General features: G+C 35.3%; 1 protein-coding gene across 1 annotated transcript; it reads right to left on the reverse strand.

Annotated features, from left to right (window-relative positions):
- Positions 1-15653: 15653 nt before the first annotated feature.
- LOC111371114 (probable glutathione S-transferase) lies at positions 15654-17331 on the reverse strand. The gene is made up of 2 exons (XM_022993022.1): positions 17023-17331; positions 15654-16067 (listed from the first exon to the last, which is right to left on the reverse strand). Exons 1-2 carry the CDS (start codon positions 17329-17331, stop codon positions 15654-15656), a joined length of 723 nt encoding a protein of 240 aa, XP_022848790.1.
- Positions 17332-26155: the final 8824 nt, after the last annotated feature.

The raw sequence follows: 26155 nt of genomic DNA on the forward strand, positions 1-26155 counted from the left end.
ACTTTTAGAAGAGCTTCCTACTTTGGAGGTACTTTTAAAAAAACCACAATAGACTAGCATCCTTTAAAAACTATCTTAATTTTAAGAATCACTTTCATAAAATTAACTAAACAGATTCAAAATCAGATTTTGGGTCTCAAAAACTCATTTTGGCTTTTCAAAAGTCATGCCAAATAGATTTTAAATCGATGATGATGCAACATATAACACTTGATCACATTTTTCAGAAAAGTATTTGCATTTATGCCTGCATCTTCATTTAAGAACATGATATTGGTAGAAATAGCAAAAATACCCATCAAACCCGATACCTGTGGGGACCCCCCCTGCCTTGTTTAAAAAAAAATTCTTTTTTTTTTTTGTTTTAAGAATTTAATACTTTAAACCCTTGTTTAATTCTCATTATTTTATTAAATATATTTTTCTCTCTCTTCTTTTTAACCACACGTTTTTTAATAAATTAATATTATAAGTAAATTCAAAATTTTTCCTTATTTTTTAACTACATATTTTTATCAATTTACTATTCTAAATTGCATTATTGGGAAATAATGGAGCTCAAACAAGCCCTAAATAGAAAAATTTCATGAAATTTTATTAATTCTAATAGAATATGGTAATTAAGATTATCTAAGGAATGTGATCAACAATCAAAACCTTAGCTTATCAAATATATTCAAATAATTTAACTTTTAAAATTAAATTAATTAATTTAAAAATTTTAATAACTATATTATTGTCTCACTTATGACATTAAAATGAATAATCAAAAACTTCAAAAGATAAATGGGTATGTAAACAGGGCAACTGCCCCGTCCCGCCCCCGCCCTACCTTGCCTTAAACAGGGTAACAGGATAGGAAAATTCCCAACAGGGAGAGGGGAGAGTCCGCCCAATTGCCATCCATAGATATTGGACCAGGCAATATTCACAATCTTTTTCTCAAGAGCAACACTGTCAAGATCATATATGTTGACAATACATAAGAACTACGAAATTCCTTTCATTAGTAACATTTACTTGGGTGTGAGGTTGAATCATATCAAGTTTTATGTCTATTCTTCTAATGCAAAGGATGATGAGAAAAAGAAATGTCGTTAATCAAAGAATAATATTAACACTCATTTATTTGCAAACAGCAGTTTCATTCTCCTTTACAGAATTCATCATTTTACCCAATAGAAATTTTATCCCTGGGCCAAAATTAAATATTATAAATGATTAATGAATAATTGAACTAACTCTAATTTATACATTACTTCATCTCCTTCATTTGCATTCAAAGAAGACATCTGACTTTGAACCTTGAGGACAAGGTTAATTTAAGGGGAAGGGAATGTCATTGTTAACTACATTACTGTCATTTTATCTAATTGGGCTTTTTATTAGTGGGCTATTCCAAGCCCTTTAGGGTTGTTTTGTTCTACATATGGTTTTGCTTTGAAGATGATGGCGGCTTGTTGAATTGAATCGTGGCTTTGCTGCCCAAAACCGTCTTTTCCTCCCCTCTTGTGTTCTTCTTTATTCTTGATTTTCCGCGTTTCTCCCCTCTAGTAAGCCTCTTCTCCTTCTTTTCCTGCTTGTTCCCTGTTTCTCCTTCTCGGTTCTACTTCTCCTCTTCTTCTACTATCTCTATTCTTCTCGCTCCCTTCTTCCTTCTCTGAATCTATCTTCACTTCTCTGTCTCTGCTCCTGCACTAATCAATCTCATCTTTTTTATATTTGTCTTTTACTTGTAATCCCTATTGATAAGTATATTTTATACACTTATTCAAGGTTTTAAAACGATGATATTTAGTTATTTTTAGGATGAATTATAGTCTAAATTGTTACATCTGGTGTTGAATAGGCAAAATTCAATGATGGTACAAAAATTTGGAAGAGCAAAATTGGAGAAAATAACTAAGTTGTAAGAGATCCAAAGTTTAAGGACTAAAGTGCAAATACTCAAAAGTTACGTCGAACCTCGTGATGAAAATTCAAGAGTGTTTGGAGTCAATTGGATAAAGAAAGATGTCAAAAGGATGAAATATAATTAAAGTATAATCACACATCAATTTCTAACCGAAAAAAGTTATGCATCGATTTTAGCCTCATATTGAGACCCATTTTTTACATAGCAAATGATTGAAATTGGAAATGATTTCAGAATCAAAGTTGTAGCTCTTTGTGTTATCTTTCCAACACATCTTGAATCACCTCAATCGGATATTGGGAGAAAATGTTATGATAAAAATACTAAAAGAAGCATAGCCAGAATTTTTTACCCGAAGGTGGCGCGGTGGCACCACCATCAAGGCGCCGCGGCGCTACCAAAACAGAACTGTGGCTCCTCAATGCCATACACTTATTCAAGGCTTTAAAACAATGATATTTAATTTCTTCTCGGATGAATTATAGTCTAAATTGTTACATTAGTGTTAAATAGGTAAAATTCAATTATGATACAAGAAATTGGAAAGAACAAACGTGGACAAAATTGGAGAAAATGACTAAGTTGTAAGAGATTCAAGTTTAAGGACTAAAGTGCAAATATCCAAAAGTTATGTCGAACCTCAGGATAAAGATTCAAGAGTGCTCAGAGTCAATTGGATAAAGAAATACGTCAAAGGTATGAAACATGATCAAAATATGATCACACATCAATTTCTAATCGAAAAAAAAAGTTATGCATCAGTTTTTGACATAGTAAATGATAGAACTTGAAAATGATTTCTGAATCAAAATTGTAGCCATTTATGTTAGCTTTCTAACGTATCATAAATGAATTTTTTGAACTATTATTTCATTTTAACTAAATTTGATTCGCATAGAGACATGAAATTGAAATGGTTAAATAGGCTCAATGAAAACTCGAGAGGAGTAAATTGAATACAATAGGAAAATTCGACCAAACACTACCTTAGATTTTATGAATCTTGATTTAAGACTTAAAGGTGATCAATAGATGAAATTATTCCACCCTAATATCCATTTATTATTTGAATTCTCAATCATTCTTTATGTGCATCCACGTATTGTTAGGTAGTTAGATTCAAAATCATAACCAATCATTGTTTTTGTTTATTTTCATCGAATAGAAGTTAGAAATAATAAATTGAGTATTAAAGAATAGTTCTCGTGGGAGAAAATAATTTGGACTCAAAAGATCCACTTTACTACTTGTTATGATCCATACACTTATAGGATTAAAATCAACAACACCTACATTGTAATAGATCTTACCAATTGTGAAATACAATTTACATTACATTGTTTCTATGTATTTTTAGTCAAATGATGAAATTCCAGATAAGTTATTAAATCCGTGCTTAGTATCTTAAATTGTGTGTTGACTTTTAGCTCCAATCATTGCAGAAAACTAATACTAACTGAACCTGCCAAAAAGAAAATCATTTGAAATAGCACATTAACATTGCAAACAAAAGCCAGATATTTCTCAAACTATCCAAATAAAATTCAACTACAGCAACTACTATCTTCACATTCACCTTATATTTTCTGAATTCCATATGTAAAAACCCAATAAATTCATCATCAATAACCACCAAAAACACACAAATGTGAAATGAATAGCCACCCATAAATGAAATAAACTTGAAAGAATATAAACAAAAACTCATTAAAGAATGCAATTCAATTAAAAAAAAAAGACACCTTTTTTTGCCAGCTTCAAATGCTCTTTCTTCCTCAACACCATCCTCGATGCCATTCAAAAAAATTCCCCACAACCAAGTTCTCACTCCCTTAATAAATGCCTATCAAACCCTCATCATTCTCGAAGTATAATCAGATCAGTGTGCCAATGTTATACACACACATATTGTTCACTGGATCAAACAGCCTAAATTGCCATGCGCAAAATTAAATTTATAATATACTAAAATATCACAAGAATCATTTTTTAAACGATTTTAACCTCTATAATTCAATTATTTTAATAATATCTTACTTTTTCATTTTTCGATATGTAATAAATATTACAAAATTATTGTCATTTATGAAATTTGTGTTATTAACTCTAATTAATTAACATTCACATCAATGTAGAGTTAATATAAATGAAATTATTCATATTCATGTATGTAAAAATTTTATTATGTGTTTAAATTTATGTATTAACAATTAATTTTTATGTATCAAATATAATATAAAAAGATTGCTCATTTATAGTATTTCATCATTACAAAAAATTTGAATCATAAAAATTGAGTTTTGAGAATATAATTTGAGTACAATTTTCTGCTCTTAAATTTCTATGCCAAATTTTATCTTCTTTAATTCGTCCATAACTCATCAAATCTTCTAATAAATTGGTATCAAATATTACTTTTACATCACTTACAAAGTATTTTAAAATAGCGTGCAATGCACGTTCAAGTTTGATTAGTTGAATAAAAAAAGTCAAATTTGGAATTTCATGCCTACAAATTGCCGGTACTATATTATTGCCGTTAAAATGAAGTCGTTTGTCCTTCGCGTGCGACTTTGGTCTGTGAGCAGTGATTTTTGTTCCGCTTGCGGTTAACGGACAATTTGGTAACAGGTATGACGCGGTGGGTGGCTAGTTTGGGTTGGGTATAATTGGCCATTTATCTGATCCACAGGCATTGAAATGGGCTTGGCCTGGGTTTGGAGTATTAAGGCCCTGTTTGATTCCATTATATATATATATATAAAGACGGTTAGCAGGAGCTAGAGTCCTTTAGTTGGTAAACTATTGTGGGCAACTAAGTTTTTGGGAGATTATATATATATATATATATATACACACACATAAATATCAAACTCATTTTTAATTATACATTCTCTCAATAAAATATTTTATTTATAAATTTAAATTTTTTCTACTTTTAACCACCATTCTTCAGAAATCTTCAAATTTGATGATTGATTCATTTGAGAGCAATTTGAGGATTTAAATACTAGATCTTTTTTTCTTTTCTTTTTTGTTTTTTTTTTTGGAGCAATTTAATGGAAGATGTCATTATGAATGCCTTGTGTGAAGACAGTTAGGAATTTTGAGAAACTTAGTAATCGACTTGATTAAGAAACGGAATCTAACAATTTGCCCGTTTTGATAAAATCGAGATAGTTAGGGGCTGTAATACTCCACTTTATCAAGTGTTGGAATTAATTGAATTTAATTTGGGTTTAAAACATTAAATGTAATATTTAATGATGTGGACCATTGCAATTAATTTGGGTGAATTGGAAAAGTCTCCAATATAGACTCATATGTTGATATGCCCATTTTAAGTATTTTTTATATGGAAAGGAATCCTATATCGAAAGTTTACAAGAAAATAGTCTTGTTTATATAATGAGTTGTGTGAATAATATATAATTTAATAAGTTACCTACCACTTGGCTAACTTTAGCTAATCAAAGGCTAGCAAACTAGCCAAAGGCTAGTCACCACTAGAGTGGTGCTTCGCACCACTCGCGCCGCTCCCTGGATTCGGTCCCGGCACGCGCAGTCGCAAAGTACGCATTGGGCGCTTTAGAGGCGCACTTTGCACGTACGCATCGTCGCGAGGAGTTGGGGAGCCTTATAGTTTTTGAAATTGGACTAGTGGTTCGATGACGTGGCAGCGCAAGGCTCGGTGAGTTGGCATTCTAGGTGGCGCATGCATGGTAGGTCACGTCCCTTCGTCCTGCGTGGCGGTTAAATGTACGTGCGGCATCCGCATGGCTGTGACTATTCAGAGAGAAATTGGTGAATAGGCATAATGAATGGACACTTCACTTCATGGTTCAATCTGGGCCGTCAGATCATGAAAATAGTGCGATCCAATGGCTAAAACGAATCAGACCAAGTGGTGCACCAGTTCCTGAAATGTCACACACCTGTTCCATAAGACACTTCAATCTCTATAAATAAAGACCCCCAGATTTGTTTTTGGACACACCAAATCAATTACGAATTCAATTGATTTCTAAATTCTTATCTCTCCATATTCTGCTCTAAAAATTCTTTTATATTTTCGTGGTTATTCCGTTCGAGTACGATCATTCATTGGTTCGACCGACAAGGTTGGTATTGTGCAGTATCGACTTTGGAAGGAGCGTTGTATCTTGGGAAACAGACGTCCATAATCCCGTTTGCACTTCATTGGGGGGCGAAATCTGTCTTAAGGAGATTTGCTTTGGCATACCTCGCTTCATCTACTGTTTTCTATTTTTCTGCTTATTTTATTTGTTCTTTTGATTGCGTTAGTCGAACTTCCGATAACAATCTTAAGACAGACTTATTTTCTCATTTCTTTTACATTTCTATTATTGATTATTTTCTGTAATTGTGGTTTTACAGAAAATGGCTAGTACATAAAATAATGATACTAGCGCTGTGATTAGTACTGTTGAGAGCAATACTAATGCTGTGATTGCGCCAAATTCTGGTTCTAATCAATTTGTCATGCCACCGGCTTCACAACATGAGAAATCGGAAAAGTTCAATGGCACGGATTTCAAACGTTGGCAACAGAAGATGCTATTCTATTTGACAACATTGAACTTAGTAAAATTTCTGCGTGAAGAATGTCCTGTACAAACATCAGAGAATGCTACTGATAAAAATACTCAGTTAGCTATTGAAGCATGGAAATATGCAGATTTCTTATGCCATAATTACATTCTCAATGGATTGGATAACACTTTATATAGTGTGTATTGTAATTACAAGACGGCTAAAAAACTGTGGGAGTCTCTTGACAAAAAATACAAAACCGAAGATGCTGGAACGAAAAAATTCATTGTCGGCAAATTTCTAGATTTCAAGATGACTGATTCAAAAACAGTTATGAGTTAAGTTCAAGAGATACAAGTTCTACTTCACGATATTGAAGCTGAAGGTATGACTTTGAGTGAATCTTTCCAGATTACTGCTATGATCGAGAAACTACCTCGACTATGGAAAGATTTCAAAAACTATCTCAAGCATAAACGCAAAGAGATGACGATGGAGGATCTAATTGTTCGACTTCGCATTGAAGAAGACAACCGGGCTGCAGAAAAGAAGAATAATGTCCGCAACATGGAAGCAAAGGCTAATATAGTGGAAGACTCGGGGTCTAAGAACAAGAAAATGAAGCATTCTGGCTCATCTATAGACAAAGAAAAAATCAACAATGCAAAACGGTTCAAAGGCAATTGTTATATTTGCGAGAAGTCGGGACATCGGGCTAAAGACTGTCAAAGCAAAAAGAAGGATACACAGAAAAAGAAACCGCCCCAAGCCAATATAACCGAAGTGAATAAAATTTCTATGGATGTTGGAGACATCAACCTATGTGTTGTTGTTTCTGAAGTCAATTTGGTATCTAATGCCAAGGATTGGTGGTTGGAAACAGGAGCCACTCGTCATATCTGTGCAGATAAGGGTCTATTCGTTGAATATAAGACCTTGAATCATAATGAGTGTCTTTACATGGGAAATTCTACAACATCCAATATTGAAGGGATTGGAAAGGTTATTCTGAAATTCACATCGGGGATGGAACTGACATTTAATGAAGTTGTACATGTCCCAGATATCAGAAAGAATTTGATTTCAGGAGCTATTCTTAGTAAGAAAGGATTTAAAATGGTGTTTGAATCTGATATATTTGTATTTACTAAGGGGGGCATGTATGTTGGGAAGGGTTATTACTTGATGGTCTATTTAAGGCTAATGTTGTTGTAGTGGACAAGAAATCCACATATTTGTATCCACAAGTTATCAATAAAACTAATGCTTCTGTTTACTTGCTTGAATTTTCGAATTTATGGCATAGCAGATTAGGACATGTAAATCGTGCTTCCTTAAGAAAACTTGTAGGTTTAGGTCTTATACCTAAACTTGACTCCGAAGATAAACATAAATGTGAAATTTGTGTTGAAGCAAAATTTGCTAAAAAACCTTTTAACACAATTGAAAGGAGTAGTGAACTATTGTGTTTAATATACAGTGATATTTGTGATCTAAAATTTGTTCAGACTCGAGGTGGTAAAAAATATTTTATCACATTTATAGATGATCACAATAGATATTGCCAAGTTTATTTATTAAGTAGCAAAGACGAAGCATTGAATGCATTTGTTACTTACAAAAACGAAGTTGAAAATCAACTTGGAAAAACAATTAAGGTATTAAGATCCCATAGAGGTGGTGAATATGATTCGTCTATGTTTGATGAATTATGTGCTAAGTTTGGTATTATTCACCAAACAACAGCCCCGTATACTCCACAGCAAAATGAGATTGCTGAGAGGGAAAATAGAACTCTAAAAGACATGGTTAATGCTGTGCTTATAAGTTCTGGATTACCACAAAACTTGTGGGGGGAAGTAGTGCTAACTGCTAACTTTATTCTGAATAGAGTTCCCCATAAAAAAACTGGTTCGATACCTTATGAGTTATGGAAAGGTAGAATGTCTTCCTATAAATACTTAAAAGTGTGGGGGTGCCTAGCTAAAGTGGCTATTCCACCTCCCAAAAGGATTAAGTTAGGTCCTAAAACTATTGATTGTATTTTTATCGGATATGCAATAAATAGTAGTGCGTACAGATTTCTTGTGCATAAATCTGATATAAGTGACATTCATGTCAATACAATTTTTGAATCTCGAGATGTTGAATTCTTTGAAGATGTGTTCCCTAATAAAAGAGATATTCTTGAGAATACTCAAAAGAGAACATGAGATAATTCTATTGAAAACAATATAGAACTTAAATCAAGAAGGAGTAAAAAAGCAAAGGTCGCTAAATCCTTTGGTCCAAACTTTATTTCTTTCGCAATTGAGAAAGAACCCCAAACATTTAAAGAAGCTGTGACTAGTCCAGAATCCGTATTCTGGAAGGAAGCTATAAATAGTGAAATTGAATCTATTATGAATAATAATACTTGGCAATTGGTTGATCTTCCTAAAGGAACTAAACCAATAGGATGCAAATGGATTTTTAAAAGAAAGTTAAGATCTGATGGTTCAATAGACAAATACAAGGCTCGACTGGTTGCAAAAGGATATCGTCAGAAAGAAGGAATTGATTTCTTTGACACATATTCTCCAGTAACAAGAATTACTTCTATTCGGGTTTTAATTGCTATTGTAGCCTTGTACAACTTACAAATACATCAAATGGATGTTAAGACTGTATTTCTGAATGGTGATTTAAACGAAGAAGTATATATGGAACAGTCAGAAGGTTTCATAGTGAAAGGACAAGAGAACAAAGTTTGCAAACTAGTTAAGTCCTTATACGGTTTGAAGCAAGCTCCTAAACAATGGCACGAAAAGTTTGACAGCGTCATGATTAGGAATGGATTCGTCATAAATAGATGTGACAAATGCGTATATTCGAAAAAAATTCAAAAATGTATATGTACTCGTCTGTTTGTATGTTGATGATATGCTTATATTAGGGACTAATATAGAAGTCATCAATAGAACAAAGAATATACTTACCAATAACTTTGACATGAAAGATATGAGTGAAGCAGACGTGATTCTAGGAATAAAGATATCTAGAACATCAAATGGAATAGTCTTATCTCAAACCCATATGTTGATAAAATAATTGAGAGGTTTAAGACTCATAATATTAAAGAGACGAGTAACCCATTTCTTCCACATATAGTTTTTCACAAGAATAGTGGAAATGGGAAACAGCAGTTAGAATATTCACAAATTATTGGTAGTTTAATGTACCTGTTGAATTGTACAATACCTGATATAGCTTACTCGGTAAGTAAGCTGAGTCGTTACACAAGTAATCAAAGTAATCAACAATGGGATGCATTACTTAGAGTTTTGGGATACTTGAAACGGACCAGAGAGTATTCATTACATTATGGAAAATATCCTCCAGTAATTGAAGGATATAGTGATGCCAATTGGATATCAGATACAGACGAGTCAAAGTCTACCAGTGGCTATGTATTTACTCTCGGCGGTGGCGCTATATCATGGAAATCTTCTAAGCAAACGTGTATAGCTTGATCTACTATGAAATATGAGTTTATTGCTTTAGACAAAGCAGGAGAAGAAGAAGAATGGTTAAGACATTTCATAGAAGATATTCCTATATGGCCAAAGCCTGTACCGGCTATTTGTATTCATTGTGATAACCAGGCCACAATAGCCAGGGCTGAAAATTTTGTGTATAACGGTAAGTCGAGACATATACGTCGTAGACATAACACCGTTCGGTAGTTACTCTTAAATGGAACAATATCAATTGATTTTGTTAAGTCAAAAGAAAACCTAGCGGATCCGTTTACTAATGGGTTATCTAGAGAGCGTATAGACTGCGCATCGAGGGAAATGGGTTTAAAGCCTAAAACCCAATGAGTCATCTTAGTGGAAACCTAACCTGGCAACTGGAGATCCCATGGACTAGGTTCAATAGGAAAACTAATTATGAATGACTCGATAAGAAACACTTAGGAGTTTAACTCCTTTCCATTTCTATGATGCAAAAAGTGCTGACTATGAAGTGTATTAAGGATAAGCTTTGCTTTTAATAATGACTATAAATGGTACAAGTAATTACAGTAGGGTACTCCTCATAGTACATCACCTATGTTAGTGCGAACTTGGCCGGTTCTATGAGAATTTACTTAGGCGAACTCTCTAAAGCCCTCACAGAACCCAAGTAGTTCAGGGCCAAAATAATGAACACAATAGAGAACCAAGTTTGATATGAGAGATAATGTGTTTGGTCTATTGTCTGACCTTGCAATAACGCGTGACAGTTCAAAACGTTGCGTTCACTGATTAGCCAAGTGAGTTCGATAGGTTCTTACTAAAGAAGGTTCAAAGCGAAAGCTACCTATTTTGATGCGTTATCTTTCAGATAGTACTCTTCTTCCGTCTTCCTTGATTTGAGTCGACTTCTTTCATTCATGTGGGGGATTGTTGGAATTAATTGAATTTAATTTGGGTTTAAAACATTAAATGTAATATTTAATGATGTGGGACATTGCAATTAATTTGGGTGAATTGAAAAAGTCTCTAATATAGGCCCATATGTTGATAAACTCATTTTAAGTGTTTTTTATATGGAAAGGAATCCCACATCAAAAGTTTACAAGAAAATAATCTTGTTTATATAGTGGGTTGTGTGAATAATATATAATTTAATAAGTTACGTACCACTTGGCTAACTTTAGCTAGCTAAAGGCTAGTCACCACTAGAGTGGTGCTTCGCACCACTCCGCCACTTCCCGGACCCGGTCCCGGCACGCGCACGTCGCAAAGTACGCATTGGGCGCTTTAGAGGCGTACTTGACACTTCGCACGTAAGCATCGTCGCGAGGAGCTGGGGAGCTTTATAGTTTTCGAAATTGGACTCGTGGTTTGATAATGTGGCAGCGCAAGGCTCGGTGAGTTGGCATTCTAGGTGGCGCACGCGTAGTAGGTCACGTCCCTTCGTCCTGTGTGGCGGTTAGATGTACGCGTGGCATCCGTATGGCTGTGACTGTTCAGAAATTGGTGAATAGGCATGACGAATGGACACTTTACTTCATGGTTCAATCTGGGCCGTCAGATCATGAAAATAGTGCGATCCAATAGTTAAGACGAATCAGACCAAGTGGTGCACCAGTTCATGAAATGTCACACACCTGTTCCATAAGACACTTCAATCTCTATAAATAGAGACCCCCAGATTCGTTTTTGGACACACCAAATCAATTACGAATTCAATTGATTTCTAAATTCTTCTCTCTCCATATTCTGCTCTAAAAAGTCTCTTATATTTTCGTGGTTATTCCGTTCGAGTATGATCATTCATTGGTTTGACCGACAATGTTGGTATTGTGCAATATCGACTTTGGAAGGAGCGTTGTATCTTGGGAAACAGACGTCCATAATCCTGTTTGCACTTTATTGGGGGGCGAAATCTGTTTTAAGGGGATTTGCTTTGGTATATCTCGCTTCATCTACTGTTTTCTATTTTTCTGCTTATTTTATTTGTTCTTTTGATTGCGTTAGTCGAATTTCCGATAACATCGAGTATTATTGATGGTGTTGATAAACTTTATAAAAGTGGGTGCTTAGTTATATAATATTAGAAGAATATCCATTGGGACCCCATATGTTAAGAATACTCGTTTTCCCTTTTCACCAATAAAGAATTATCTATTTAAAAACTTATTTATTTTTGGATAATTTAAGTTTGAATATTTTAAATTTTAGTAGCCTTCCTTTTCTCTGCATAATTAAACAAAGAAAGAAAATGATGGGTATGACATGAATTTTCTAGTTTAAGTATCCCTCAAGCATAAAATACCTCAAGCATAAACTACTTTAGGACAATTCAGTTCTCTCTCACGTTTATGTGTATTAATGCCCGAAAAAGCATAAATCGCAATAAAATGGCTAGACCAAACTTTAAACTTTATAAGTGTAGACAAAATAAGGCGTTTTCTTATTTTTAATATTGTTTAATTTATTCTTAGATTTTAATAATCATTTATTTATTTAATTATAAAAATGGGCATCCTTTTTCGCCTAGGCTCGCATTAATCACGCGTTTGACGATTAGCTATGTAGTTGCCACGCATTTTGTCATCCAAGCCCGCTTGTGGATGGTCAAAATAAGAATTAGCCCTGTTCATGTCTCATGAGTAGTTTTGCCTGTAGGAATTGTTTCAAATAATTAACCAAAATTTGGAAAATAAAAATGTGCGTAAAAGTGAAAAATGAAAAGGTGTGACTACGTATCAACTTCGACTAAATATTCGGACTTGATCCGATGGTCAAATTATAAAAGTAAATAGACCAACTTATTCTACTTGTCGTGTAAATCATCGTGGTATATTTGAAATCTCGAAACCAATTTCGGATGAATGAGAAATTATGGACCAAAATTGGAAGAAATTAAGTGTTGCAACTTTTCGAAAGGAATACAATTTTTAGCCAAGTGTTGCAACTTTTTGAAAGGATGCATATTTTGGCCCACACTACTTTATTTGCACCCTTTCCGCATCTATAAATAGAACCCTATGGACATGATTTTAGGTACACCAATTGCATTGAACATTCATTCACCTCTTGCAATTCTCTCATTTCTAATTCTATACAATTTTCATGCATTTCCTTCATAAAGAGGGAATTCCATTCGAGTACGTTGGTGGAAGTCATTTGGAGTGCTCCTATGATTTGACGTGATCGTTGTATCTTGGGAGATGATTGTCGAAAAATCGTTAGCGCCGATGCGAGGCAAATTCATCTTAAGGACCAAGTGTCAAACACTTGCCTCGACCAAAAATTCATTACTTGCATCTTTCTTCCTCCAGTTTTTTGATTTCTTTTGATCTTATTTTGATTTCAGGAAATGATTAACATTGTTTACATGTTTATGTTGTAAGGTTCGATCAAAAGAATAATTTGCTTTCGTTCAAAAATTGAAAGGGATGAATCCATATCCATGCATTCAGATTTAGTAACTTTTATGTTTTGCTTTTTAAATCCTATTTCAATAAGTCGAAATTATGTTTCGATTTCACGTAAATAATCGATATGCTTTTGTGAATATAATATGCACGTAATCGGTGTAAATTTCCCCAACAATTTAATTAATTTTGATAGCCTCATTTAATCATATGAAATTAAGTGAGATGATTTAAGTGGATATAATTATTTTTTTATGAGAATTAAGCCACTTAATTATTTGAAATATTTCATGATCAATTTAGATGAAAATGTGCGTTATTTCATATGAATAATCATGACTTTTGGTATAATTATTTTTCAACGGGTATGTCTCTTCATAGAGATTAATTCAAGAGGTGTGTCCTTTTATATGATTGTATCTTTTAAGAACACAACTTTTTAACCGATGATTGAAATGAAATTATCATGTGAAATGTCACAAATGTGATAAGTTACATATGTTTGGAGAAATTGCAATTCTTGTAAATCAAGATGCTTAGCCTTCTTCAATGTTGAAATTGACTTCAATCGTGAGACCAATTAAATTGGTTTATGCTTGGAAAGCATTGCTGATTCATATGATGGCTCTGATTTAATTTGGATGATCAAGTTAAAAATTAATTAAATTGAAGTACATTATATGCAAGTTGACGATTACTACTTTGAAAGTATATAGACTTTCACAAAGCACTCGATACGGATATTATGAATTGAATTATGAAAGAGTTATACTCGCCTCGGTCAATCGCATCACTTACATCTAATTTTTCTGATTTAATTTCTACTTGATTTTAGAAAATGATTAATTTTATTTATATGGTTTATGCAATGTTCGATAGGAAGAATCACATATTTTAATTCAAGAATGGAAATGATCAGATTCGATAATCAAAATAGTTAGTTTCTCAAACTCCATTTCAATAAATCGAACGTGAACATAAACGGTATATTTTTTATGAATATAATATACACATAATCGGTGTAAATTTCTCCAACATTGCCTAGGCCCCACCTAAACACTAAAGAATATATAGGTGCAGATCCTAATCTTTTGGACAAAAGATTGCAATTTTTACAATATTAGATTAATTTACACATTTCAATTGAATGATTGATACTTATCCATTATTTATCTCAGTGCTGGTTAGATATGACTTCAAAATATTGATGGTTAAAGTTGACAGTGGTAGATAAGCTTTATTATCGGAGGGGGAAAAACCCAGATCACTAGTTAATTTCTTTAATGATTGATTAGTGATAAAGGAGGCACAGTGCAAAAATAGGTACGAGTAAAATAAATAAACACCATTATAGGGGTTGGGGGGCAGGTTGTGCTAGAGATGTCAAAATGAGCGTGTTCGTTCCTAGATTGAACGGGCATGGCTCGGTGTCCTGATAGAATCGACTCATAACGATTCGCGGTCCAGATATGAATTTGATCGCTAAATTTATTTTATGTATCCTAGATCAAACTATTGGCACGGACAAAAAGCAAGCCGATTTGCCCCCAATTTGGCGTCCTCGAAGCTTTTGAAAAATTTAATGGAAAAAAAAAAAAAGAAGAAGAAGTTATTTTAACCCTTAAATTCTATCTTGAGTAAGGCTCAAAAATGAATTTGTGCCTCGAAGGCAAGGAAGATTTTCTTGTCTCCTCTTTCAAAATAAAAATTTATTTAAATTTTATTATAAAACAATCTATATAAGCAAGCCCATTACAGGCTATCCATCTCAATTAAAATCTGTCCATCTCAATTAAAATCTGTCCACATAATTCATACAAAATAAAAATAATTCTTTGTTACATAAAAACCATGAAATATAACTATTTTCATTAAGCAGAAAAAGTGATTATGCCCATGACATTCATAAGATACACGGACAAACATATTTAGCCCATGTTTGGTTCAGATTTTTAATAGTTTTCAATAAAAGTTGATAAAAATTGTGAATTTCCTGAAATGCTCTATTAAAATTAAATATTGATTTTGATTTAAATTTTAATTAAATCAAACTGTGGCTTAATTAGACGATAATGTTTAAAAAGAAAAAATTAAATTCACAGTATTCCAAGCTTATGTTTAGCCTCATTCTCAAAAAGTCATTTTCATTCAAACTCATTTACAATCACAACTTTTTAAGGGACCTATAACTTTTATCGACTTTTAAGCGTACATTTCATCAACTTTTATCACAATCTAGTAAAATATCACTTTTAGCTACACCAAATGGGGGGCCTAATACGTTGGATTACTAAGTAACAAATTGTATTGCCGTTTATGACCGTTCGATGTAAGGCTACGCCGTAAGACTATCTTCTCTCGTTTTGTTCTCAAATATGCTAGTAAATTGTCACGGCACGGAAGATTTTCTTGAATAATTGGATTTTGCTTGAAATTCTCTATCCATTTATGCAAACGTGGTAAATTGGTTGATTCTATTATCTTGGTCCCTGCTGTTTCTTCCATGCATTCGTTCCAATAAGCAAGCCATCCAAATGATAAGTCCACTAATCCAACGGTTTCGCCAGTGAAGAATTTTTTGTTCCCTAAAGCTTGATCTTCAAGAATTTGCAGAACTTGTAGTGCTTCTTTGATTGCCAGTTCTTGATCTTGTCCAACAGTTCGAAAGAATGTATTTAGGGTAGGATACTTCATGCAAAGAACTCAAGAAGATATAAAAATTATTGGAAATGTATGCCTTTCTTGCTTGTTTAAATAATTTAAAGACGTGTTCGATGTAAAGACCCAGTTTGGTTTGGCTAAAAGTCAAATTTTTAATAAATTTTGATAAAAAAAAATTGATGAAATGTGTTGTTAAAAAGTTGATAAATGATTTGAAAAAAATAAATAAATAACGAATTTTGGAAAATGGGGCCAAATAGGAGTAAAGTATTAGACATGATTCAAGATACAAGAGCAACCATAAACAAAAATTAAGTTTTCTTGTTCCTTTGTAGTACCTTGTGCTATTGAATTGACTTAACAAAATAACATAACATGGTGAACGAGAAGTTACTCTTCAACAACGCGTAATGTTTAAGTATAAAATACAATTTATCAATTTCTAGTCATCACTACTATTACTACCCGATCCACCGGCTGCCACCTCATACTGCAACCACCATCCCTAGACCCAATCGTGCTCCACGTCATCCCACCCTCCTTAGTTGTAGCCATGTAGAAGCCACATAAGTTTAATGCGTGTATTTTGTTTACATGGATAATATGAGCATTCACCCCTCGAGTTTTTATTATTTGTGATTTGGATATATGGAGATTGGTTCACACAAGGACCCTAGAGAAGCCTTATCCTTGAGGAATTTATCATAAGCTTAGCCTCCATTTGACAAATTTATAGGTAAGTAGTATTTATGAATGTTCGACTTTCACTGGATTTATAAATCATTTATAAGTTGATTCTCAAAAGGTCTTTCTGGTTCTGACTTTTAGTACTTGTTGAAAACATAATACTTAATAAAACTCGAGAGCACAAATTAGAATATTATGTTATCTAGTGTGGAGTGCACTTCACAAATAAAGTCATTAAGGTTTTCGAGGCACAAGCCGCAGTGTAATATAGAAATGAAAATGAAAATGAGGTCACCTTCTCTTGTGCAAATCGGATCCAAAACCGGGCCATAGCTTTTTCATATGCATCTTTGGGCAACAAAGGGTTTTCGGGCCAAGTTTCTTCAATGTACTCAAGAATTACAAGAGATTGAGAGATTGGTTTGCCTCCATGAACTAGCACTGGAACTTTCTTGTGAATCGGGTTGAGTTGCAAAAGTTGCGGGCTCTTGATAGGGAGGTTTTCTTCAATGTATTCAAACCTCACACCCTTTAGCTTCAAAGCCCATATCACTCTGTAACTAAACGGGCTAGGCCCGAAACCATATAGTTTTACTTGTTCCATTGTACTTTCTATATGGTCTCCCGTTGTGTAGAATCAACTATATTTATAGCTGAATAGGGATTGGAAATGTGCACTCTATGTTGAAAAATAATTAATATATCAATTTAATTACTTGAAAATAATTAATATTCTAAGTTGAGTAGTTGGAGCTGGGGACTCTATGTTGTCCACTGGGTGATCACTGATTAGAATAAATAATATAGAAATTTGTTATAATTTTATAAATATATTGAAATTTTGAGTGTATTATTTGTAGTGTTCTCGACTATAATTTTATTTTATGAATTGCATTTTCTCACGAAAATGCGTGACTTAGGTATGAGGCATGAAGAAAAAGCCTCGTATATGATGATGGCGTGAAAACGACTATCAACTCTTTCCTTAATGCCCGATGAGGCTTAGAAGGCAAAAGGCTAGGCAGCAAAAGATAAGCCCAGACACCAAAAGGCACATGTCCCTTTTTTTTTTTTAATTACTTTTTTAAGGTTAAATAAACTGATTAATAGAAAATAATTACTATTGTTGTCATTAAAATACTAGACAAAATGATCTTATTAAAACAATTATCAATGGTCTTAAAATAGTGTTAATTTATTTTTATTTTTAAAAAAAATGTCTTATCGTAACTACACTCGAAAGATTTAACGCTTGACTTTGCCCCCTTGCTACGTCTCTCACTTTGTAGAGCATTGCTATTTACTGAATATGCTTCGATGATATCCAAAGTTTTAATTTGATTATAGTTATTGATTGTAATATCTAATCATTATATCATATATTATTTTATTGGAAAGTAATTAAATTTACTTGATTATATTAATTTGCTTAGTTGATTCTTTTATTGTTACATAACATAAATCTTTTGAACTGAGAAAAATATTTATGGAACAAAATTGAGATTTTTATTAAAAAAAATTATTAAATTCATTAATGGATTTCTAACGACGTGAGACATAATGTTTTCTCGCAACATTCAAATTCACATTCAACGATGGATACATCCGTTGCATGCTTGCTTTTGTAGAATTTTCAAGCCTGAGTAGGCCTATTTAGGCCAAAAACAAGCTTTCTGCTTGTGCCTGCAACTATCGAGCCGCTGAGCCAACTTGAGAATCTCACGAGCATTTGAGGTGAGTCCCTACTCGACTTGTAAAAAATACAGGTCAGACAACTCCCGAGACATATTTTTACAAACCTTTTGTTTGAGCAGCCGCCCCTCCAATAGGGAAACGACATTTGACATCCCTGAATTTGGCCCTATCTTTAACCCTGGCTATTAGCTTTATTCTATTTTTACAAACAAAGTCGTGAAGCTCATGAGCAGCCTAACTCAATTAGCACCCCTACCCTCCACCCCAAATCCAATCACGCCACCATTCTACCCCCACACCAATTTAACGTAAATCTCATTTTGGAAAAAAACAAGGAGAGGCGACTAACACAAGGGGATCTCTCCCTATTTTTCGACCAAAACCACAGGAGAAATCCCCTGGCAATTGCGGTGGTGGGTCGGTTTGGGTGGGATGCTAGTGGTTGGGTGGATCGAAAAAGATGAGAGTTTTTTCCAAAAATTATTTTTTATTTATCTTTTGCTTTTGACTTCTCCTTTTTTATTATTTTGTTCAGTGTTCCAAAAAGAGGGCCTAGATGCAAAGCATGAAGAGAACGATTTGTCTGTCAAGCACGAATTAAGTGGTCAAATGCTAAGTTGACTGTCTAATACGCGCCTAAGAGCGCTCTATTAATTTTTTTATTTTTTAAATTTTCATCCCTTTTGGAAAACCTTTTATTTTATTCTTTTTTTAAAGAGGTTTTTATTTGACTTTGGTTTCAAAAATCTAAATGATTTTATCGCTTCAAAATCAATAATGACTTTATTTGGTAAAGATTTAGATAAAATTTAAACTAAGTTGCTATCTACATTTTGAAATTATGACTTTGAAACTTATTATTTTGTTGAAAAATTCAAAAGTATGTATGAAATTCTTATAAATCTACTAAGTAGGACTTGTTTAGTTAGAAGTTAAAACTGTGAAAATCAGTCTAGATTTTTTTATAAGTAATGATATTTTAAACTTAAGTTTTTCTATTTTAATAGTTATTATAGATGCACTTTTACTGCCTAACATTTATTTGTTTATTTGTGGGTTTTATTTACACAAATAGATGAAAAAAAAGAAAAAAGATTTATTTATTTGGCTATAATTATTTGTGCATGAAAACGTTATTCACACCCTTTTAGACGTTATTCACATACATAATTACTTGCAGATTTATGAAGACATGACATTATCAACTACGTGCACATGCATGGAAAGTATGTAGCTTGTCATGATACAGTATATGCATGTAAATTATTTGTCAATCAAGCAACCATAGAAAATGAAATTAAAGAATGTTAATTGAGATAATTTGCATGAAAATGGGATGGGGTTTTATGAGTCGTTCTATCACAAAATATGTTGTCCATATTTGGTGTGAATTAGTGCTTGTTTAGTACAGTTTTAAGCCAATTAAAATAAATTTTTTGACTGTTATTTCACTATTTCAGTTATTATTTTTGAATTTTTCTCTCACAGGTAGCATCCAATTTATTTCTAACGATTGAAAAATCAATTATCAAAATCCCTACAAAACAAGCACTTAAAATCAATTTTTTTGTAAATTTTAATAAAAATTGATGAAATGTGAAACTGAAAAATGAAAAGTTGTGGATATCATGAAATCTGTTAAAATTAATTGTTGACATTAACTTTGATTTTAATCTCACCAACAAGAGCATTATTATACTGTATAATTATTAATTATTTAGTTAAAAAAACTCAATTTCCGTCCACTTGAATTAAGAAATTATTAATTAGACCATCTAATAAAAACAATAAACTAGTGTTCAATGATTTCCACCTTGAAATTAATTCAATGATCAAAAGAGCTAGAATTGTTAAGATCACCATTATTTTTCCGATGTTACTTCGCATATTAACTTTTGACACCTATTCATGTATTACTGACCAAATTTCTCTACAATATTTGATAGTTTTTCTCAAATGAAATCAAACCTACTTAAATATTATAGTTTTATAAATCTATATATGTATTCATGTATCACGTGCTATATTCTTTTTATGCGTTCTAGTTTAACATGCAATGTATGATTATTTTTCAGCAAAATGTCTCTTGTAACATTTTTCGTTACTCTAGAACAAAAACAACTTATTGGGTATAATTATGTAGACTTGGGAATGTAATTTGATGCTTATTCTTATTGCGAAGAAACTATAATTTGTACTTGAGGAGGAATGTCCCAAGTAATGTACACAGACTATGGGCAAGTCAAGAAGGGCTACGTATAACAGGTGAATGATTGTTGACAAGATAGCTCGTTGTTACATTTTGACTTTAATATCAAATGTGTTGCTGAAAAAGCTTAAAATTTGGAATACCTCATATGACATACTACATAGCCTTTAGGGCATGTTTGTTCATTAAAGTTGAAGGCTCATTCTAAGTTCATTCGTACATTACAAAACATCCAAATGAAACCCAAAATGCCTTTGAGGAATCATATATTGACTATTATTGCAAACTTCAATGCAGCGGAGAATTTAGGTGAAACCAACACAGAGACTCAGTTGATATTGTGTTGAATTCTTTATTTGATATTTTTCATTGTTTTATTGTGGACTATCAATTGCACAAAATGAAGATGCCATTAACTAATTTGATGAATGAGTTACATTGTGCGAGAAGTGATCGTAAAGGTAAGATTGGCAATGCACATGCAACGATTGGTAGCTCTTGACTCCAAGTTGGAAGGCAGGTTTGAAAAGAAGAAGAGAGCTAACAAGAAGCAGGAGAGCAACAAAAAGCTTAAAATCAGATTGAACATTGAAAGGAAAGTGTTCCAACTATAGTGGATAGGGTTGGACATAGTTTTGTTTGGTTCTTCACCGGACCCGAAATTTTTAGGTATTTATTAAGTGAAACTTGTTGACCTAAGGTTGACTTCACGTTTTGATTATAACAAATAAATTGCTTATATAGCTAACAATCGCATTTGAGTGATTATAGAAATTGTGGCAAGCTTAATCAATTGAGAATGAAATAGTCGTCATTGGAATACTCGCAAAATATGAGCAATGCAAGGCACGTTCTAAGTTCATTCGTACATTACAAAAGATCCAAATGAAACCCAATATGCCTTTGAGGAATCATATATTGACTATGATTGCAAATTTCAATGCAGAGGAGAATTTAGGTGAAACCAACACAGACACTCATATTGATATTGTGTTGAATTCTTTATTTGATATTTTTCATTGTTTTATTGTGGACTATCAATTGCACAAAAATGAAGATGACATTAACTAATTTGAAGAATGAGTTACGTTGTGTGAGAATTATTCATAAAGTTAAGATTGGCAATGCACATTCAGCGATTGGTAGCTCTTGACTCCAAGTTGGAAGGCAGGTTTGAAAAGAAGAAGAGAGCAACAAGAAGCTCAAATCAAATTGAACATTGAAAGGAAAGTGCTCCAACTACGGTTGAAAAAAACACTGAAAGGAAAGTGTTTCAACTATGGTTGAAAAAAACACTAGAAGAAAGACTACCTAGCATAGTTGAGTTTTTCGTTACTGAGTTTTACTCAATGGTTGATTCTACAAATTCCTAGGTTGTACATTTTGAATCCACTAATCATATCTTCAAGTCTACTAGGTACTTTGGCAGAGCAAAATCTCTGTAAAGGCCAATTTAAAATCATCGTTAGAATAAGAAGAATATGAGTAGTTTATTTTTATTATAGGAGTTGTGGGCGTTTAATTCTTAAATACTATCATTATGTCAAGCAAATGAAATGAAATTTAATTTTGTTTCCTATTTAATCAGACAAGATTATTCTTTGAAATCAACCCTTGATACGCTTTGCATTTTGATGAATAAAGCTCTTATTTGTGTCGAATATCTGGTGAATGTTCTTCATATTTTAAATAGTTCCACAAATGAAATCAATGTAACTTCTACAAATCGTAAACAAAAGTCATATCTTAGCAGTGATACATATTTAGGACATCTTAGATTTGGACATATTAACCATAACATAATATAAAGATTGACAAGAGATGGTTCCCTTAACACGCTTAAGGTCGAACCATTGTTGGTTGCGATTCTTATTGGAAGTTAAAATGATCAAGAGATCAATTTTTGGTAAAAAGACATAGAGCCAAACAAGTATTGGAACTAGCTTATTGTGATGTATATGGACATGTTAGTCCATCTTTGAGAGGGTGTTATAGTATATCACCACTTTTACAAATGATTACTCTAGATTTAAATATATTTACCTAATGACTCGATAGTGAAATACGTGTTACGCCTCATTTTACGAGCCTTGGTACCGAAGTATCGAAGTATCATCTCGCCACCCCGAAGCCGATGAAATCAAATAGACCACTTCATTTTACGAGCCTCGGTACCGAAGTATCGAAGTATCATCTCGCCACCCTGAAGCCGATGAAATCAAATAGACCACTTCGACCTCCCGAAACTTCTCCAAAGTAATACACCGATTCCTGCCACTGATCTGCCGAAGTGTCCCGTCTCCGAGGTCGGGTTCAAGTGGACCCCCGTTAGAAGATTCGCTGCCAATTTAAGATTTGCTCTGCATATATGGTTTAAACTGATTTGACGTCCCCCATAAAGCTATTTGATGTGACTTATCAACTTTATGTCAATTCAACTCGGGGGAAACAAACTGTCCGCCCACTCTACAAGCGCGGCTGATTGACGCCTATGAGCAGACGCTTCATACCGTCAGATGTATACACGTGTTCCACATCCCACGGTTCATACCACCTATAAATACCCAAAGATTGGCCAGAGGCAAAGGTAATGAAACTCTCAATAGATAGCACTCCATAACAAGTTTATATATTCTCCTCCCCCTTTATTGACTGATTGATTTGTGTAGTCCCTGGGCACTGTTCCGACTACCCAAACCTGACTTGACCGTCGGAGTGTATACGGCCGCCACTCCCGTCGACCGTGTGCGCCTGACAGTTTGTTCATTTTGTAGGGAGGAATACGTGGAGTAGCTACAAGTTGGCCACGTGGAAGAGCCATTTTTAGAGGTCAACAGTTTGGCGCCGTCTGTGGGAACCGTCATTCCCCATTCAAAGTCCTACATTCCCCGTCGGAGAAGCCACCGGAAAACCGGCGACTGACCCTGAAAAGGGAGGCATTCTTGAAAACCGAACTGGGAAGGCCCGTACCGCATTCAGGGAGAATCCCGACCTGGTACTTTCGAGGTCGAAGATATGTCAGGAAGGGTGCTACCTCACAAGTGGAACATCGAGCACTTGAGAAAATACTATCAGTGACAAGAATGTTCCGATTTGATCCTAGGTCGTCATAGTTAAATCGGTTGTCCTGATCCGACATTGGTTGTAAAGATTATTAAGTGATGGAATCACCTTTGTAAAGGGTGGTGTAATTTATCTTCAGTAATGAATTTTCAGTTCCAAACCAGATCAGCCAGGGAATGGTTTCCTCAGTTCTTCGAAAGGTTCATTTGAGCGATTCGATCGTCACTTATTAGCTGATAAACAAACGTTACCTCGCGTTTTCCCAATTGGTCTGGCCTCAGATTATTAAGAAGTTAAAGTAAGGGGTCACTTCCTACTCACTTAAGTGTTTAGACTTGTGTTCGCTTAAGGGGACCGATTCACAATTGTTAACTGGTCGTTGTCACGAGGCAATTGGCCTAATGTTTGTCATTCATACAAGTATAAAACAAAAGGAGATACAAAGAAGCAGAAGCAAAAGAACTTTACAGAAATTTAACAAAATTTTCCATTTCATGAAATTGAAGTACATAGGGAGCCGAAGCCATTACAAAGGAAACCCTAATCTGTGGGAGGAATTTCAGCACTGGCCGCCTCCTGGGCCCCTGGAACCTCCTCAGTAACCTTGTTAGGCCGACCTCCAGCGGGTCCCCCGAACTCTGCCTCTAGTTGAGAGATGTCCAGTGTAGGGTGCACCTCCTTCAGCCGACCCAGTAGGCTTTGGGCACTCCACGAGGCCCAGAAGTTGGCAAAGTCTTCGTAAAGGGGGTGGTCTTCGAAGTGATCAATAAAATTTTGAACCGCCACCTCCCCCGCAGACTTTAACTCCTCCCTCAGAGAGGCAATCTCCGCTAACTGGGCCTCTGTTTGCTATTTCAGCTCCGCTCTTTCTCTGTTGGAGGCCTCTAGGGCATCGGTGGCAAGCTTGTGGTGCTCGTTAGCGTGGTTAAGTCGCCGAGTCACCACAGCCACCTGGCACTCCACCTCATAGAGCTCTTTTTTCAGTCGCTCCACCTCCGCCTGCAAAGCAGCGAGCTGGACCTCAGCAGCTCTCTTCCCCTCCTCTACTTTGGCAGCTTTGGCCTGGGCAGCTCGCACAGCGTCCCCGTAGTGCATCGCCTCCTCGAGGTGCTTGGCGAGGTCCTCCCTCTTGGAGTTTAGATCCTTCACCAAGCCCTCGAGTTGGATACTTGTGCTTAGTGCCCGGGCCACGCAGGCGTTGTTCGCCGCCACCAAGTCTTCAGCAGTGCAGGAGGCGGTGTGGTCCCTCCACTCTTCGGTCCAATATTTGCTGTGGACCACCGCTACTGCAGCTGTTTCCGGAGGGAGAGCCTCCAGCACCTCCCTTACTGGCTCTTCTGAACTGGTGCCGAGGAAGTCAACTTCTTTGCTAGAGCGAGCCCTTTTCCTCCTCTGCTGCCCCGGAACGTGTTCAATAGGTACGACCGCAAGGGGCGCCGTGTCCAAGGCAGCGACGGGCTCCGTAGCAGTGGGGCTCCTCTCTGGGAGGGCCACCCCCGTGGGAATAGTTGTCTGCCGCATGACTGGGGGTGGCCTCGCCACAGTTGGGCGTCTGGGAGGGGCAGCACTCTTCTTGCCCTTCCTTCGGAGGTCAGCCTCCGGATCCTCCTGAACCTCCTCCTCCGTCGGAGGCTGAAGTCTCTTACTGGCCTCCACCAGCTCCTCCATTTGCTTCTTATACGAAGAAGAGGAGGCCTTCAGCGCCCTTGCCTCAGCCATCATTTTCTGAATGGTTTTGAAGTCGGGGCGTACTGGCAGCTTCTTGTTGAAGTTATCTGCAAAGAAACGAATGAGGAATTAATACAAGTATAGGGAGTTCGGGTTAAAAAAGTGTGGGCTTCGGTCCTATTACCTTGGGACGCCATTAAGTCGTGAGTGATGAAATGTATGTTTTTCCGAATTAGCCTGTAATATGACCTCTTCTTCTGAGGCAGCTGATAAATAACACAGATAGTGTCGAAGTCCTCTATCGATAGCTCGCACCGAGGGAGGGAACCTGCGAAAGGAAACATATCTGTTAAACACAAGCCCGGCCGAAGAGAAACAAAATATCAACTACTATAATCACTAAGTGTTGAAAACTTCGCCGGGACTGTAAGAGGCGCCAGGGGGTCTCCCTCCATTGTGTCCCATCGCCCCGCTGCCCAGCACCAAGAGCTCTTCCATTCCTTGATGGAGTTCGGCAGATCGATCACAAATGGAGTGTGGGAACCCCATGACGTCAGGTAGTACCAACCTCGGGTCTTATCCCCCCCGACAGTAACCTTGGGTATGTAGAGAGTCTGGAAAACGGAAAGGGGCATCTCCACTCCTAACGACGCCTCTTTCCACAACATCCAGGAGCCCACCATTTGGCTCCAAGAGTTCGGATTGAGCTGCGTCGGGGCTAGCCCGTAAGACCTAAGCACCAACCTAAAGAACGGGTGAATAGGCAGCCTAAGTTCGGCCCTAAGGATCGCCT

The sequence above is a fragment of the Olea europaea genome, chromosome 22, assembly GCF_002742605.1.
Source record: "Olea europaea var. sylvestris chromosome 22, O_europaea_v1, whole genome shotgun sequence".
Lineage (NCBI taxonomy): Eukaryota > Viridiplantae > Streptophyta > Magnoliopsida > Lamiales > Oleaceae > Olea > Olea europaea.

Coding starts and splice junctions, on each gene's coding strand:
- LOC111371114 (XM_022993022.1), bottom strand. CDS start 17,331: ATGGAACAAGTAAAACTATATGGTTTCGGGCCTAGCCCGTTTAGTTAC. Junction 16,068..17,022: donor TCCGATTTGCACAAGAGAAG/GTGACCTCATTT, acceptor CTTTGCATGAAG/TATCCTACCCTAAATACATT.